Source organism: Mercenaria mercenaria, chromosome 12 (genome assembly GCF_021730395.1).
Source record: "Mercenaria mercenaria strain notata chromosome 12, MADL_Memer_1, whole genome shotgun sequence".
Classification (NCBI taxonomy): domain Eukaryota; kingdom Metazoa; phylum Mollusca; class Bivalvia; order Venerida; family Veneridae; genus Mercenaria; species Mercenaria mercenaria.
Window position 1 is genome coordinate 43372522 of NC_069372.1, and position 17192 is coordinate 43389713.

The following is a 17192-nucleotide window of genomic DNA, read 5'->3' on the forward strand; positions in this document are numbered from 1 at the left end:
CAAATATAGATATATATGATGGAGACAGTTTACCTGGAGTAAAGTGTTACCAACGCTTTTCGATTTTCGTTGTAAATGGTAGTAAAACAGAAAATTCTCATGTGTTTCCGTAACATGTAGTTTGTCAGTAATTAAGTTTTAAAGCCTTCTTAAGAAATATAGTATTTATTTCCAGATTCATAGAGCGACTACTTCACCTGATTTACATTTGGAACATTTCCACGCGTTTCGGGCTTTATCGTATGTCTGACATGGGACTGCTGAACCGTCCAAATACGAAAAAATACAGGTTATTTTGTACGCACGTGCGTCCAATACGGTAATATATTGTACGGTCACGTGTTGCAAATAAACTTTCATGATTGGAATAATAAAAAAGATATAGAATAAAATTTCCTTTTTTAATTGTTCCGTATTAAGCTATCAAAGTCCTATACAATGGCATTCATAATAACTTGCCCTTCTTTTTCTTATTCTGTGAACATTGCATAAAGGTTTCTAAAGTTCAGTTTTACTTCAGAATTATTTTTTCCCATTTCATCGCCCATTCGTACTCATAACTAAAGGCATTTTTTCCATGACATTACATTAAACTGATTCAACTTACACAGATAGATAAATAAACAATTACCCCGACCTGATCTATACCTACATATTATGCATGTCAAACAAAAAGATTCGTAACAGTTAAATGATTAAGTCAATGTTAATTGTTGTCCGTAGGGCTGATTTAAATAGTCTATCCGAGATGACCAATAATCAAACTCAACCTAGATTTTATCAAGGCAATCATTTTGACCAAATTTCATAAAGATCAATTGCAAAATATAGCCTCTATCGCATACACAAGGTTTTTCATTGATTTGACCCAGTGACCTAATTTTTAACCCCAGATAAACCATATCCGAACTCAACCTAGATTTTATCAAGGCAATCATTCTCACTTAATTTCTTGAAGATCGATTGAAAAATACAGCCTCTATCTTATACACAAGTTTTTTCTTTGATTTGACCTAATGACCTACGTTATGACCCCAGATGACCAATATTCAAACTCAACCTAGATTTTATCAAGTCAATCATTCTGACCAAAATTCTTGAAGATTAATTGAAAAATACAGCCTCTATCGCATACACAAGGTTTTTCTTTGATTTGACCTAGTGACCTACATTTTGATCCCAGATGATCCATTTTCAAACTCGGCCTAGATTTCATCAAGTTTATCATTTTGACCAAAATTCATGAAGATTAATTGAAAAATACAGCCTCTATCTCATACACGTTTTTCTTTAATTTGACCTAGTGACCTAGTTTTTGACCCCATATAACCCATTTTCGAACTCGGCCTAGATTTCATCAAGGTTATCATTCCTCTAAAAATTCATGAAGATTAATTAAAAAATACAGCCTACACAAGGTTTTTCTTTGATTTGATCTACTGACCTAGTTTTTGATCCCAGATGAAACATTTTCAAACTTGACATAGATTTTATCAAGGCTATCATTTTGACCAAATTTCATGAAGATCAGTTGAAAAATACAGCCTCTATCACATACACGAGGTTTTTCTTTGATTTAACCTAGTGACCTACTTTATGACTACAGATGACCGATATTCAAACTCTACCTAGATTTCATCAAGGCTATCATTCTGATTTACTTTCAGGAAGATTAATTGAAAAAAAAGCATACACGTTTTTCTTTAATTTGACCTAGTGACCTAGTTTTAACCCCATATAACCCATTTTCGAACTCGGCCTAGATTTCATCAAGATTATCATTCCTCTAAAAATTCATGAAGATTAATTGAAAAATACAGCCTCTATTGCATACACAAGGTTTTTCTTTGATTTGATCTAGTGACCTAGTTTTTGACCCCAGATGACACATTTTCAAACTCGGCCTAGATTTCATCAAGGTAATCATTCTGACTAAATTTCATGAAGATCAGTTGAAAAATACAGCCTCTATCGCATACACAAGCTAAATGTTGACAGACAGACAGACGACAGACAGACGACGGACGCCGGACATCGAGTGATCGGAAAAACTCACCTGAGCAATGCTCAGGTGAGCTAAAAACTGAAACTGTGACGCGTTTGCAAAAATCCAATTCAAAATTACTAGAGATATCTTAAAAATGTAAAAAGTAAAATATCACCACCATTTTGGTTCTTCGAATGATGAAAACATGAATGACTTTATCTTATATTTATAAACTAAAATGGAAGGAGAAGATGGATTAAACAGTTATCCAAGGAATGCGAGATATTCACGTTTGTCATATTTTTAATTAAGTCAAAGAACTATACACGCACGAAATGTATCTATTAGTTCTTTAAGTAAACCTATTTGCTGAAGATAGGATGAACTGTCCTTTTTATGTCACAGTGTGTGAAAATGTGTAGTTAGTCCGAGGCTCGAACCAGGAACTCCCTTTTAATTCTCCCCTATTAAGTTATCAAAGTCCTATACAATAGCATTCATAATGAATTGTCCTCCTTTTTATCATTTTGCCACCTTGCCTAAGGGTTTCTAAAGTTCAGTTTTATTTCAGAATTATTTTTTTCCCATTTCATCGCCCATTCGTACTAATTACTAAAGGCAGTTTTTCCATGACATTACATTAAACTGATTTAACTTAAACTGATAGATAAATAAACAATTACCCCACTTCGTGAAAATATTCGTGACAGTGAAATGATTACTAGTATGTCAATGTTAACTGTTGTTCGCAGGGTTGATTAAAAAGCTTACTCTTGCGCGTTGAAATCTATCTACGTCAGAAGATTGTCGAATTGCTAATGAATTGCTAATGAAAATACATAATCATACGAAAATTTCAGAAAGTCATTACGGATCCAATACCTTTATCATGAGATAGAAAAAAATCAGTTGCAGACTGTATGACGCAATCCTCTGTTCATCAAATTCCGGAAACAGAGTAACATTTATTATTCGCTTTTTTTTGCTTACATGTCAAGTTGCCCTTTCATAACGAGGTTTGGTCCAGTTCCGGTAAGACTCCCTATCCCTCCAACGTTTGCAGAATACGCTATGCTTAATGTAAGACATTTACACAAGCGTCTGAATGCCGGATCGTCATCATCCTCTAAAACATTGTCTCTGAAATGTGTTTGAGTAAACTATATTGCAAGAAAATGTGTAAAAATATAAAAATCACATGATTGTCTTTTATATTTCAAGTGTGTTTATGACAATGAAAGCTTTTGTGGATTTTAGCTAAACTAAAGGGAATGAGTGTAAAAGTGGCATAGTTTTCTAGCTGAATTTAGTGCCTTGGTAAGGTAACGAGTGAAAGAAGTGACATACTTTTCTAGCTGAATTTGGTGCCTTGGTAAGGTAACGAGTGAAAGAAGTGGCATGGTTTTCTAGCTGAATTTGGTGCCTTGGTAAGGTAACGAGTTTTCTAGCTGAATTTGGTGCCTTGGTAAGGTAACGGGTGAAAGAAGTAACAGTTTTCTAACTGAATTTAGTGCCTTGGTAAGGTAACGAGTGAAAGAAGTGACATAGTTTTCTAGCTGAATTTAGTGCCTTGGTAAGGTAACGAGTGAAAGAAGTGACATAGTTTTCTAGCTGAATTTGGTGCCTTGGTAAGGTAACGAGTTTTCAAGCTGAATTTGGTGCCTTGGTAAGGTAACGAGTGAAAGAAGTGACAGTTTTCTAACTGAATTTAGTGCCTTGGTAAGGTAACGAGTGAAAGAAGTGACATAGTTTTCTAACTGAATTTAGTGCCTTGGTAAGGTAACGAGTGAAAGAAGTGGCATAGTTTTCTAGCTGAATTTGGTGCCTTGGTAAGGTAACGAGTTTTCTAGCTGAATTTGGTGCCTTGGTAAGGTAACGAGTTTTCTAGCTGAATTAAGTGCCTTGGTAAGGTAACGAGTGAAAGAAGTGACATAGTTTTCTAGTTGAATTTGATGCCTTTGTTAGGTAACGAGTGAAAGAAGTGAGATGCCTTGGTATAGTACAGAGCGAAGAAAGTGGCATAGGTTTCTATAGGTTTTTGATGCTTTGGTAAAGTGAAGGGCGAAAAAAGTGACCCACTGAGCACAATGACCATTATGATAGAGACTCGACAGGAAAATGACATTTTTGCAGATCATACCTTTATATTCGTTTTGCAATTTTCAGCAACTAGCTTAATGCTGTGTCATTTCTCATACTTAACGAAAAAGAAATAGCTTTATGATAACCAGCCCGCTCGGCACCTATGTACCGATCACGTGATCGGGATAGGCCGGTGTTGTATATATCTAGCCCACCTGCAGCCACTTGTATAAACAATGGTTAAAATATACCAGTGGTCCACAGTAAAACTATAACCGCGGTATATATCGTGGTTAGGTAACCATTGATTATTTTCTCTTGTATAAAACAGTTTAACCGTGCGGTAACCTAACAACGTAAAATATCAATTTGACCAGGGTAAATTTTCCAATAATGCACTGCGCGCATAACTGGCCTTCCATATAGTTCCTTGAACAAGATACTTCTATGATGTCATCAGTATAATGATGTCATCAATAGCCTACACGTGTGTACAGTACATATTGTGTTTTACCAATTTCAAGGTTATGAAATAGTGTAAACAATTGCATTAAGTAGAGAGAATCTGTGAATTTAATTAAAATATGGATTTTAAAAAGAATCTTCGGAGTAATGTGTGTTTGTAGTGACAGTAGGACTGTAAAAGGAAATGCTTCTTGAAATGTCTACAAACGTGATTTGTATTGCTGAATGTGGATTATCAAGTAAGATGTTTGCTTCTTTATTTCACATACTGTATCAATGTGTATGTAATGTACTGCAGAGCTAGTGCGTAATGGTGCAATACCGTTGTTAATTGCATGCCTTTGTGGTAGCAGTTCGCCTGGACATTGATAGATCTACTGTGTTGATGTTTTTTTATTAACAAATGCGGCCTCAATGCGGATAAACGGACGAAAATATTTTAATATGGGTCTCGTCAATCAACCGATTAGTGAATTACAGACGGGAGCCCGGTAACGGCATAAAATCCACTCATGATTCATTGTCGGATAAAATCTGTTGCCGTAGTGTCAGAGCTTGGTTCCGTTGCGTCCGTCGTTCCAAAGTCGGTCCAAGAAGTCCAACATGTCTGTTTATGTTGTCAGCTGAACACCTGAATAATTTTTCATCCGTCAAGTCCTTCAAATTTTGTCTGTAAATACGTCGAATTGTACGGCGGCCATGTTTGAGTGGTTACTTTGTGGTTACCAAGCTCCCGTAGGTGGGTTAAAATTAACCGTGGTTATATTGTGGTTACCACGAATGACGTTATTTATACAAGCGCTTACCACGATGTTACCATGTTGGTTGCCGGCACTTAGTGTTTACCGCGCGGTGAAATGTTTTATACAATTGGCTGCTGGTAGTTATAGGCATGAGCGGGCAAAAGCAATTTCATTTATTGCCAGGGCCAAACCTGTTACTGGTCAGGTATTTTTTATGAGAGTAATCTGTGTGACAGCCTACCCTGCTCAGCTAACGAAAGAATTAATGCGCAGCGGACGACTTGATTAATGAACATATTTATATTACTACACAACCACTGACATTACATATTCGCATTTTCCAAATGTGTAGTAACACAAGCATTCCTAACACATAAAGTGATGGGACATTATACGTTTGTTTGTGTGTGTGTGTGTGTTTTTTTTTTAATTACTATGTGTTGCACTCTTGGAACTTGTTGGAGAGAGAAAATCAAGAAATACTTTATATCTAAAGCTTCAGTGGAGAAGTCAAATATCGGAACACTTCTAAGAATATGCATTTTTATACTTCTTTTTACGCGAAATATATTTTTTGGAGTTGATACGAAACAGACTGAAAATTAAAGGATATAAAATCATCTCTTTTATAAATTTATAAAACGACAGTTGTTTGATCGCCATATATTGTAAATTGTTTCGGTTTGATTTAAATAAACATTTGGCGAGAAAAGAAGAAATAAAATACTTCATTTAATGTGTTTGAAATGATGTTCTTGATGGATGGTTTGATATTACTTTAAATCGTTTAAACGAATAATAATACTGTAAAATCAGTTATATTGCCGCGAGTCTGAAATTACGCTATTTTTGAGAATTGAAATTGGTGCCCCTGGTAAGCTATTCGCGGTATATGGCCACCATGTAGACTTATTAATAACACTAACGCTTTTGATTTTGTTTGACTTTTATAAATACGACAGTGAGCGAATGTAGTGAAAATAAGTGCCTAGCAAATTGTTTGGATCTATAGTTTATAGATACAAGCCCCGCTGTTAAAATTGTACAGGTTATCAAAACATATGAATTCACGGCAGTATTTACTAAATTGTGATCTAGTATAATAAGCAGTGTTGTCCGCATAAAATGGAGCTTATTACGGTCAAAACGGAGGTTCCGTCCGTGGCGGCTAAAATTGTCCATGACGGGAATTTGTCAGGCATACATCTTCCTGACCACATCAACGGTGGTGTTAATAAAACTCAGCTGAAATTTGCTGGTACAAATAATCCAGTGATGAAAATAGCACGAAAAACAAAGACATGTGTGGATGATAACTTTGACAGGATTGTTTTGTTTGGGAAAGTTTTGTTGTTTCTGGGATATTTTGTATATTTCGGGGTCGCGTTATCTTACCACATAGGAGATGAAGGCTCCTGGAGGCTTATCGGATGTACGATTCTAGGGGGTTGGATAATCTCCTGGAGTTTGCTGAAGAAGACACGGTGTTACTCTAGCTGGTCTTCCTTTGTTGACAAGATATATGATAAATATTCAAAGGGGAAGAGCAGTTTGATAGTAAGATGGTAAGATATGTAAAACATTGACTGGAAGCCTCCGCGACCGAATAATTAAGTACGTTGACTTTCTTCGCTGTTGGTTCGAAATCTCGAATTGAGCGTAAAGTTCTTTCAAGTGAAGCTACCAAGCCGACTTACGGAAGGTCGGTGGCTCTACCAAGGTGCTCGCTTGCGCCTGCAATGATGCCAGAAGTGGCACCTGAGGCAACAAAAGTCGCCATATGAGCTAAACGGTGGTACACTAAACCAAGCAAACAAAACCTCAAGAGAACGAACTTGAATAAGATGAGAAGGCAAATGATGTGATTTTCTCAATACAGTTCTTTCAAAACTACCCAAATTTAGCAGAAAATTTGCAAGAGAGAGCATATTTCTCTGATGTAGAACGTTCAATCTCAGGTACGGATTATTTATGAGCGCCTTAGGGGTTTAGGGGTTGATCTGCTCATTTGATGCGTATATATTTCTTTTTTCTTAATGTTACCATGCTTTTCATTTGACAGTGTGTATTTTTTGTAAAACATTCTGAATCCAGGCTTGTTTTTCTAGCGGAGATATGCTCTTTTGCACTCGAGCATATCTCATTGCATACACATTGTGTTATATACAATTTTGAAGTGGATTATTTCGCGCTAGTATAATTTTCATTGGGGCAACACAATTAAGAAAGATTTTTTTTTGTATACGGCTTGTTATTTCATACACATTATATTTTATATCGAAGGTCATTGTACGTGGCCATGACGGCGTTCATGATTGTTTATGTGATTATGTTTGTGGCAATGAAGACACCAGGAAATCTGCGGTCTTTGATAGGGCTATTCGGATTCCCATTTTTACTGTTCCTGTATTCAAACAACAGGCGTAAGGTAGGTGGTACCCAAAGGAATATTGATGAATGGCACTATGGTAATAATTCGCCTGATAAGCCTCAATCTATGGTCCGCTAGAATGCAGTCCATCTCAGTACATTATGCCATTTGCACTCTTAGCAAAAGTCATTTATTTTCATACCAAATATAAGCTTTATGGATGCTTGATTTTAACAAGGAATGTCTTTAGGATGAATTTAGCTACGTTATATGCTACCAAGTTTGTATAGAAACGGTGCTGGGTAAAATGAAACTGGAAATATGTATTTCCTGATGTCTACCTACGCAATACTAGCGCTTCTGCCACGTGTCTCATGAAGGTGACCATGATTACATTGCATTGTGGTCAATGCCATATTTCTGGTATTTTTTATTACATAAAAACAGTGTTTTATAATGAATGAATCACAACTTATTCAAGTTATTGGCTAGTGGCAACTTTCATTTTCCATTCAACGTTTACATGCATGCACGTCTGCGATTAAAGCTTGTGTTAAGTTATTAAATAAAACCTTTTAGCAATTTTATTAAGGGAAATCAAATCGAAATTGTTGCGTAGAAATGGAATGTTTGAAGACATTTTACTGTCAGCTTTTGTTCGGTTTCAATCCCAGGCTTCTTGTCTAAAGTGCGGCTTTTATTCGTTTAGCCGCCATTTTGCAGAGAGGTTTTCTCTTATCCTTTCATGAGAATTGTTTTAATTGTTTTTGATTTGGAATTTATGAAAGTCGTTTTTTCTTCTGACTGGAAATAAAACCTGTTGGTGGCTTATGTAATCCACCGAAATAATAACAATCATAGCTTTCATATTACAGATCAACTGGCATACAATTTACTGGGCTATGGCCTTGCAGTTTGTTATGGCATTGTTGATACTGAAGACGAGTTGGGGAGCATCCATTATACGTTGGTGCGGTGACAGACTCGAGTCTTTCATTGGTAATGGAGAAGCCGGAAGTATTTTCATATTTGGGGAAAAATATAAGGATCATCCTTTTGCGTTTGGTGTAGGTTTTAGTCAGCTTTAATAAATTCTAGAGGTGTCGTGTTTGCTTGAGAACATAGTGAGTGAAAAGGTACCCTGACATGAGTTCAAGTAACATGCGCCTCACCTCTGCGGGTTCTTGACGCACTCAGTATGCCACCCAGCTGTCTTGCTGAAAGTCGATGGTTCTACCTGGGTACCTGTTCGTTCTGTGATGTCTGTGAGGGCGATTGGGAAAATCCTCCATCAAAAAAGCTTGAAAGTGAACATGTCAGCGCCTTACCGCCGGTACTCTTAAATGTATACATGTATATCAGTCACTTTGGCACTGCTTTAAAACATAGATGTGAAAAAAACTACTTGGGACACTTTGGAATTTTATGTTTCAGGTCCATATCAGACCGATAAGGTCGATATTATTTTTACAAAGTTCAATGACGTAATATCGATGCTGCTTCGACAGATAGTGGATAGATGTTGATGTCTGATATTCACTGAATGCCGGGCTCATGTTATAAACAAATGCTGATGTACCGGTATGCATCCATCACACCATTGTTTGCAATTAATACGAAATAGAAAATGTATAGATTGTGAACATAACTAGAAGCATTTGCGACAAATGTGACATGACAAATACGAAAATTACTAAATATGTTTGAAAAAATAACAATATTCCCCTCTGTCCGATGTTTCCGTATTTTGAACCGTCATGACAAAGTTTCATATTTCAGTCAATGGTCCAAGCTTTCGTTCTCATCGTCGGCATGTCGGTTTTGACATATCTCGGCGTCATCAAGTACGTTGTTGAAACTGTAGGACGGGCACTTGCATTCTGCATTGGAACAAGCCCGTCGGAGGGAATCAACGCTGTTGGAAATATATTCTTACATGTGGTACAAAAATGGTTTTGCAACAATACAAAGAGGAGCTAATTTTTGTTTAAATATTGTTTTCTTTCTAAATGAACAAAGTCATGATAATAATTATTGTAATGTTAAAGACGACGAGATTTTCGCATGATCTATCACTTTACAACTTTTCGTACCAAATGTTATGTTTGGTATAATCAACTGACAAAATGCTTATAAATATTAATTCTACATTAATTTATATTATAGAATATATTCAAAGACCATATGCGAGGAAATATGTTCATTTTGGTCCTTTTGACATCTGACCGCGTTCGAATATTCAACAAACGGTTCATTCAAAGCCTTTGTATCAAACTTCTGATGTTTTGAGATCACAGCTGTATACATATTTAGGTTGCTATCAACACTTCTAATATTTTTTAGCCAGAATCAGTTATGTTAATACAAGAGTACCTGCCGGATATGACGCCATCTCAGCTGTTTGTGACGTATGCCGGTGGTATGGCCACTGTTGGCGGAGTAGCTCTAGTGATCTTCATGTCTTCTGGGGTATGTTTGATTATTTGTTGTATTTCAATGTAATTAATTTTAAAAGACATATATTTAAACAAGTACAAAGTACAACTGAGTATAGATTGTGTATTGTTTCTTTCTGTATCGGCTGCTTGTAATATTGTTTAACTAATATAGAGTATATGTTTCAAACCAGGTGCCAGCGGCTCCATTGGTCGCAGCATCTGCCATGTCGGCGCCGGCAGCTCTAGCCGCAGCTAAACTTTGTTTTCCTTCTCACGATGAAGAAGAAGTTCCAATACCGACGGACGACGATAAAGGTTTAGCAGAAAAAGCGTCTTTTCTAAGGTATCAAAATATACTACAGTAAAATTAAAGCTCAGCAATGTCAACATATTTACCGTTGGAGAGACAGGGCTAGTTAAAACAAACTGTACACCTTTGGCCAGACACAGATTTTACATATACAGGTACATATACATAACAAACGAAAATTGGAAACATAGGATTTAGGTAAACACGTAATTTCTCAACAACATAATTACACTTTGGTTTTAGATATCACATATACATTTGTGTGCATTTCAGACATCCAAAATCATTAATGGATTCAATCATACTCGGAATACGTCAGAGCATTTCGCTTGTTGTGCAGGCTGTTGCTTACGTCATGACCTTCGTCATAATTTTGGAATTTGTAAACAACACGTTGACGTGGTTTGGTGACAGGATAGGTGTAGAAAACATGACAATAGAGGTACACGTCCTGTAAAATCATTGATATTTGAAAGAGGGGTTAATAAACGAAATTAAATCATCACAAAATAGCCATTTTGGGCAAAACTTGTACAGTAACGGCATGATTACATTTTAACCTCTTAAATCAGTGTTGTTTTACAGTTTTAATTTCTACTACGATTTCGCATTTTTACATTTTTTGTTTGAATAGATTAAATTATGTTAGTAATCGGACGACATAAGTTACATAACCTATACATTAGAACACATGAGAACGAAATTATTTGCTATATATTTGCAGTTCCTGTTTTCGTTTGTGTTCTACCCCTTTGCATTCATGATGGGAGCAAGACCAGAAGATTGTTTATTCATCGGAGAGCTTCTTGGAATACGGACCTTCAGTTTGGCAGTTGTAGCATATCCCAAGTTAGGCCCTATCATACTGGTAATATGAGGAAAAAAACAAATACATATGACATTTATATGCAACTAATATGCCATTTCTTTTATATACTGGTATTTCGTATGATATAAAGAATATCAAAAGTTAACTTGACATGATCAGATCTATAACCGTATGTAAGAGGAAAAGCGTTCTTCATTACACGTACAAAATGCATCTGAAACAACAAATAACCCACAAAATGGGTAACAACAATACTTTTTAAGACGAATTATTACGACGTTGACAAGTTCTAAACTCTTAAAATACCACAATTTATAGCAAATTCTAGAGTTGACAGTTTTAAAGGATTGTTATAAACTACTGATGTTAAACGATTTATACCGGAATTTCCCTTGCAAACATTCTGAGAAATAACTTTAAAGATACTCTCAAAAAGTATATATTTTACAAATTAGTATGTTTTTCAAGAATGGTTTGGCTTATCGTTCCTACATTGGCGAAAGTGTAAACAATACATGGACTCAAGTTGGTGACGACATCTTTTTGGACAACCTGAATCAGACACTAGTGGGTGGAGTGATTGATGTAAGTTAATTCACTTTAAGTGTTTTATAACCATGATATATTTCACTACTTGTACGTTTTTGATTGGATTAAATGGCAACAAAAGATCTTCACTTTTTGGGTACTTTTTTGTCTGCTTAAATGGTATAGGAAGACCCCCCCCCCAACCCCCGGATAAAATTTTAGGCAAGAAAAGGCACTAAGGACCAACGAATATCCCAATAACAGCTTGATAGCTTAATTGCATTTCTACACCCTTCGCGGTATTTCAACCTCTTTAGTGGTGTATCAACCTCCTTACCAGTGTTTTACTTAAATCGGTGAAAGTGAAGTGACTAGAAGTCGTCTCCCTTATTAACAGACCATAAGGTGAGGTATGGGATTGGTCTGTGGTGGGGGTGGACACGGTTAAGTACGGAGCAGTACGTCTCAGTACGGGAAGAAGGGTGAGAAGCGGGGGACAAAAATACAGGACGTGAATAAGTCTACGTTTTACTGTGCCTGGCACAGCGATAAATAACAAGATGAATTATATGCCAGACTTAATACGTTGAAAAGTCAGAGTTCTGTGAATTGCTCTATACAATACACTCCAGGACAAAACAATTTTAAATCAACAGTACCAGTAGATATATAGTTATGTTTCAAAATATTTGCGTCACTGAAACACTGTGTCATTCTATGATCTATTTATTGTTCAGGCATATTGTGTATCGCCAAATGGGCATAACATTGAATGTGTCTGTTTGTGTAACTGCATCTAAACTCCTACCTAATCCCAACTGCGACACATGTGAACAAATCGCATATTCGAACCGTGAGCAAAGCTGTTATTATCATTATTTATTATTCAATATCCTCTGCAATGTAAAGATTGCATATTTATTGGGCAATGAATGGAACATTAACGCACACATTATTAAGGATGTTCTAGTTTTTTTGTTGTTTTTTTTTCGTTTAAGAAATCTTTGTCAGTGTTTAATTTAATGCAGGACTTCTGCATCCAATTTTTGACAGGCTTTGAATAAATGCATCTACCCACACATTTCAAATATTCTAAGTTTTCTCATGGGAAACGTAACTTTTTTTCTAGTTACTGTAAACAACATCTAATATTTGCAAATGCAAATTCAAACTGCGTAAATTGCTAAATGGTATTTTTGTACCTAGATTTGGATATAGATTGATAGATTCAATTGCAACCATAAAAAAACTTCAATATCACGCCAAGAGTGTTATATTTAGCGTAACTTTTTTCTTTCTTTCTTTCTTAACATCGGCTGATAATTTTTGTCATGATGCTGCTCTCTTGGTTTACCAATAAAACACATGTCATTTGAAATTTGAACAAGAGAGTAAGACGGGTGTCCTGTTTTGTGCTAACAAATTTTCTGACATGCCCATTACATCAAGGTTTAATGGACATACATAGTATTATGTTGATATGTTTGTAGAAACGAGCGCTCGGTCGTTGCCGTAGAAACTTGCATGCACAATAGATTTGTTGGGTATGACTACGCGCCGACACAAATTTAGGCCATGCTTTGATGGTTGAGGAAGACCCCAGGTGCCCCTCTTTGCATTATTTCATCACGGGCGGCCATGGAACCACCGACCTTCCGTAAGCCAGCTGGATGGCTTGCTCACATGATATGCACAATAGAATCTCTATCGCAAAATGATGCTCTAAATCTAAAACATCCAATTAGTATACATGTATATTAAATATAAATCATTGGCTAGACTTTTTATACTAGTTATAAATATCTATACTTTGTTTAGCTAGTTATGATTTTGTCTTATTTTAAACCTGTTGCATATAGTACTGTTAATTGCATGTTTACGTAAACGAAACGTAAACGTAGTAATTGTTCATATTTTCAAATGTAAAATTCCATATATCCAAGTACCAGTTCATGGTTATGTCCAAAGGAGGCACCCTGGGTCTTCCTCCCAACATTAAACACTGTTAAAAGCTGGATAGTTCTTTTGAGACACAAACACGAACTTGTAAAATATTGCAAGTTTACCTTAATTGATCACCTTATCTTAAACTTTCTGGTCCTTTGGTATCATTGAACTCACTTTTTGTTATTCGTAACAGAGTTCTGACGAAGTCGGTGCAAGGGACCATTAATGGTTTTACATAACATTATTTAATTATGGAACGGACCGATTTATAATCGGTTTCTGCTATTTTTATGCTTGCTCGCACACTATAAACTTTTATATCTTTTACTTTTATTGTATACATACAATATTTATACAACCTTCGGCATATCCTCCTTTTTTTTAAAAAAAAAAATAAATCTTTTTCAGCAAAGATCGGAAATAATTGCTACCTACGCATTGTGTGGCTCAGCCTCGTTTGCGATCATGGGTTTGATCATCGGTTCCTTTGAAGTGATCGTTCCAAACAGAATAGGGGAGATAACTGAAAATATTTTCAGATCAATGGTTGCTGGAACTGTAGCAAGTTATCTCACAGCTAGTTTTGCAGGTAAACTTTTTTTTCAAATGCTTTAACTGAATGCTTAAATTCGTACTTAAAAATAAGTAACAGAAAATCATTCGTTTGGTTTTATTCCGTCGTTTCTTTGTAAACAAAAAAATATACCGCATATACAGTTACCTTCGTGCTGGATATTCCTATATGCAACTGCAGGCAGTAACCGGTTCTTAAAGTCTGCTCTTCAAATTGTTTCCCAATTAATAAAATACGTTTATCTATAAATAGAAATTCACATAATTATCAAAACCTCGCTTATACATTGTTTCTGCATCTTATGTGCTATGAGTCCCTAGATGACATAACACTTGCAATAAAATATTAGTGATCAGTTTTAGATATCAAATCCTGGACTTTTGTAAAAGACGTCCACCGTTTCTTCGACTTAGACTGAATTTAAAAAATCCTCTGATCTATTAAGAGTTTCAAATCAATTAATATACACCAGTAAAAAATTATATTTCCAAGGAATCGGAATAACTATATTTATCATTTATAGATACATGTATAAAATTATAATGCACAAGTGCTTCTATTATCAAGATAACGTTGCTTCTTTTAAAGTTTAAGAATAAGATAGCTGTAGTTTAAGAGCGAGCTATCATACCCTTTTTGTCAGAAAATTGTAATTCCTGGGGACGGGAGTACTTTCAGCAGAAAAGTCAGCTTTTGTGTTTTTAAATCACTTTTAAGACAGAGATTACCTTTAGCCTGCCGGTGGCAAGTGATTCTGCTTTTGCGACCAGTGCAGCCCAAGGTCTGCATGGACACCCGTGCAGGATGATCATGGTTTGCACTGTTCGCTATTCCATCATTAAATTTTCAATGAACACCCCTTCGAATAAGAAATGGTATTGCCCAAATTGACTGAACGACAAGTCACTTTTAGAAATTTAGCAGGGTAAAGGTTAACAAATTCATTTGAAGTCATGACAGATTCTTGTTAGGTATTAGCTCTATAGTTTCTTTATGGACGTCTATGTAACAGCATTCAGTTCACTTTCAGGATTACTGTACGAGGATTCAGTGGTGACATAGTGGTGAAAATCTCTACTAAAGACTCTTCAAAGCATTGTTACCGCTGAATGATGAAAATCTGGGCATTCTTTTTTCTTTCTTGATATTTTCTAACACTTGCGTGTAATATCTTAGATTACGTAATTACTTTTATAAAACCTTATGAATTGAATATTTGAACCTATACAGGCTGTCTCTCGACTTGTTTATGCATTAAATATTTGACCATTTATTTGATTATAACATGATTTAATGCATAGTCTACAGATAGAGAGCTTTGTTCATTTACATCTTGAGTGTTTGTGTGAATTTATATTTTAATGATTATTGTTTGCTGTTGAATAAATCAGATGATCCAGTGTGTTGTTTCTTAAAATACACTAGCCTAAGTATGAGCCAGTGTGTTGTTTCTTAAAATGCATTAGCCTAAGTATGAGCCAGTGTGTTGTTTCTTAAAGTGCACTTGCCTAAGTATGGGCCAGTGTGTTGTTTCTTAAAGTTCACTTGCCTAAGTATGGGCCAGTGTGTTGTTTCTTAAAGTGCACTTGCCTAAGTATGAGCCAGTGTGTTGTTTCTTAAGATGCACTAGCCTAAGTACAATTTAGACCGATCTGCTATAATTAGTCCCTTACGGGTGGAACACCGGAGGAGACTATTGGAATGCTCTGTCCATCCGCAAATCTGGATCCTGAAATTACTCAAAAAATATTCACGCTAGGTTAACAAAACTTGGTCAATATATAGATTATGCATGGACATGACTTTTGCTTCCGCTCCATAACTTATTATGCATATTAAATGGATCATCTTAATGCTACACACAAGCGTTCCCCATGATGAGAAAATGTGTCATGATATATGCTTGTCGGTTAAAGGTCAAGGTCACAGTTTAACCTTTAAATGCATTCAAGGATTTTATTACCACTACAAGCACATGTTCCTTGTGACTAGACAATATGTCGCATACATGACCTATACTTGGTGGTCAAAGTCAAGGTCACTACTGAAATTAAAGTTAAAATGTTTGTATTCTTTAGCTTCTAAATACATTGAAGCATTTGTATATACACTCACACACATGTTCCCCATAACCAGATGATATGTTACTTGTGTTGCTTGCATGACCCATGCCTATCAATCAGAGGTCAAAGATACCTTTAAAGGTCAATTATAAAGCTTTATGCTCCGTAACTTTAATTGCATTGAAGGATTTTTAAATCACTACACAGAAATGTTCCCCATGATTAGACTATGTGTCGCGCATATGGCCCATGGTTGTCGGTCACAGGTGTTGAAGGTCAAGTAAAATTGTTTCCGCTCCATAACTTTTATGTGCATTGATGGATTATCTAAGATGATCTATGCTTGTCTGTCAATGCCACAATTAAGAAAAAAATTAGTTTTTGTTTCTTAGCTCCAAAATGCATTGAAGCATTTTTAGTCCTAACACTGTCGCCAACAACCAAAAGGGATGACCTCTAAGAGAATTTTGCACCGATAGGGGACTTCTGTATTGCCACTGCAATTTTCGGTCATTTGTTTTCCTAGCGCTGTATGTTACAAACTTAGGATCTTTTTTATTGATTTTATTATCTAAAACTACCTCCAAAACGATATGCACTTATAAAATTCTATTATTATACAGTATTCGTTGCAATATAACGTAAATTATTCATGAAAACATCAGACAGGGATGATATTATAGCACGATGGTGTCATTTTTGATGGACTATTTATATGGCACTTCATGGAATTTGTATTTAAAGTCTTGTAGCGTGTAGCTGTGTAAATGTTATCAATAAAGTACGAATACACTCCTTCTGCAGGGCTACCTTTATAATATATTGCGTAAATATTTTGCTAATAATCAAGATTTG

General features: G+C 35.7%; 1 protein-coding gene across 2 annotated transcripts; it reads left to right on the forward strand.

Moving 5' to 3' along the window:
- Positions 1 to 4546: 4546 nt before the first annotated feature.
- On the forward strand, positions 4547 to 15674 carry LOC123533812 (solute carrier family 28 member 3-like). 2 transcript variants are annotated; one of them, XM_045315693.2, is made up of 11 exons: positions 4547 to 6842; positions 7561 to 7705; positions 8524 to 8715; positions 9428 to 9589; positions 9992 to 10117; positions 10278 to 10429; positions 10670 to 10838; positions 11121 to 11264; positions 11694 to 11810; positions 14109 to 14289; positions 15305 to 15674. In XM_045315693.2, exons 1-11 carry the CDS (start codon positions 6403 to 6405, stop codon positions 15334 to 15336), a joined length of 1860 nt encoding a protein of 619 aa, XP_045171628.2. In that variant the 5' UTR covers positions 4547 to 6402; the 3' UTR covers positions 15337 to 15674. The 2 variants fall into 2 exon arrangements, with proteins under 2 accessions (XP_045171628.2, XP_053375872.1); XM_053519897.1 differs by having other exon boundaries at positions 4548 to 4773.
- The last annotated feature ends 1518 nt before the right edge of the window (positions 15675 to 17192 follow it).

What these genes read in the sequence shown, in the direction of transcription:
- LOC123533812 (XM_045315693.2), top strand. Translation starts at nt 6,403, where the DNA reads ATGGAGCTTATTACGGTCAAAACGGAGGTTCCGTCCGTGGCGGCTAAA. An exon ending in AGCAGTTTGATAGTAAGATG is followed by an intron (nt 6,843 to 7,560) that starts GTAAGATATGTA and finishes TTTATATCGAAG; the next exon opens with GTCATTGTACGTGGCCATGA. An exon ending in ATCATCCTTTTGCGTTTGGT is followed by an intron (nt 8,716 to 9,427) that starts GTAGGTTTTAGT and finishes TTCATATTTCAG; the next exon opens with TCAATGGTCCAAGCTTTCGT.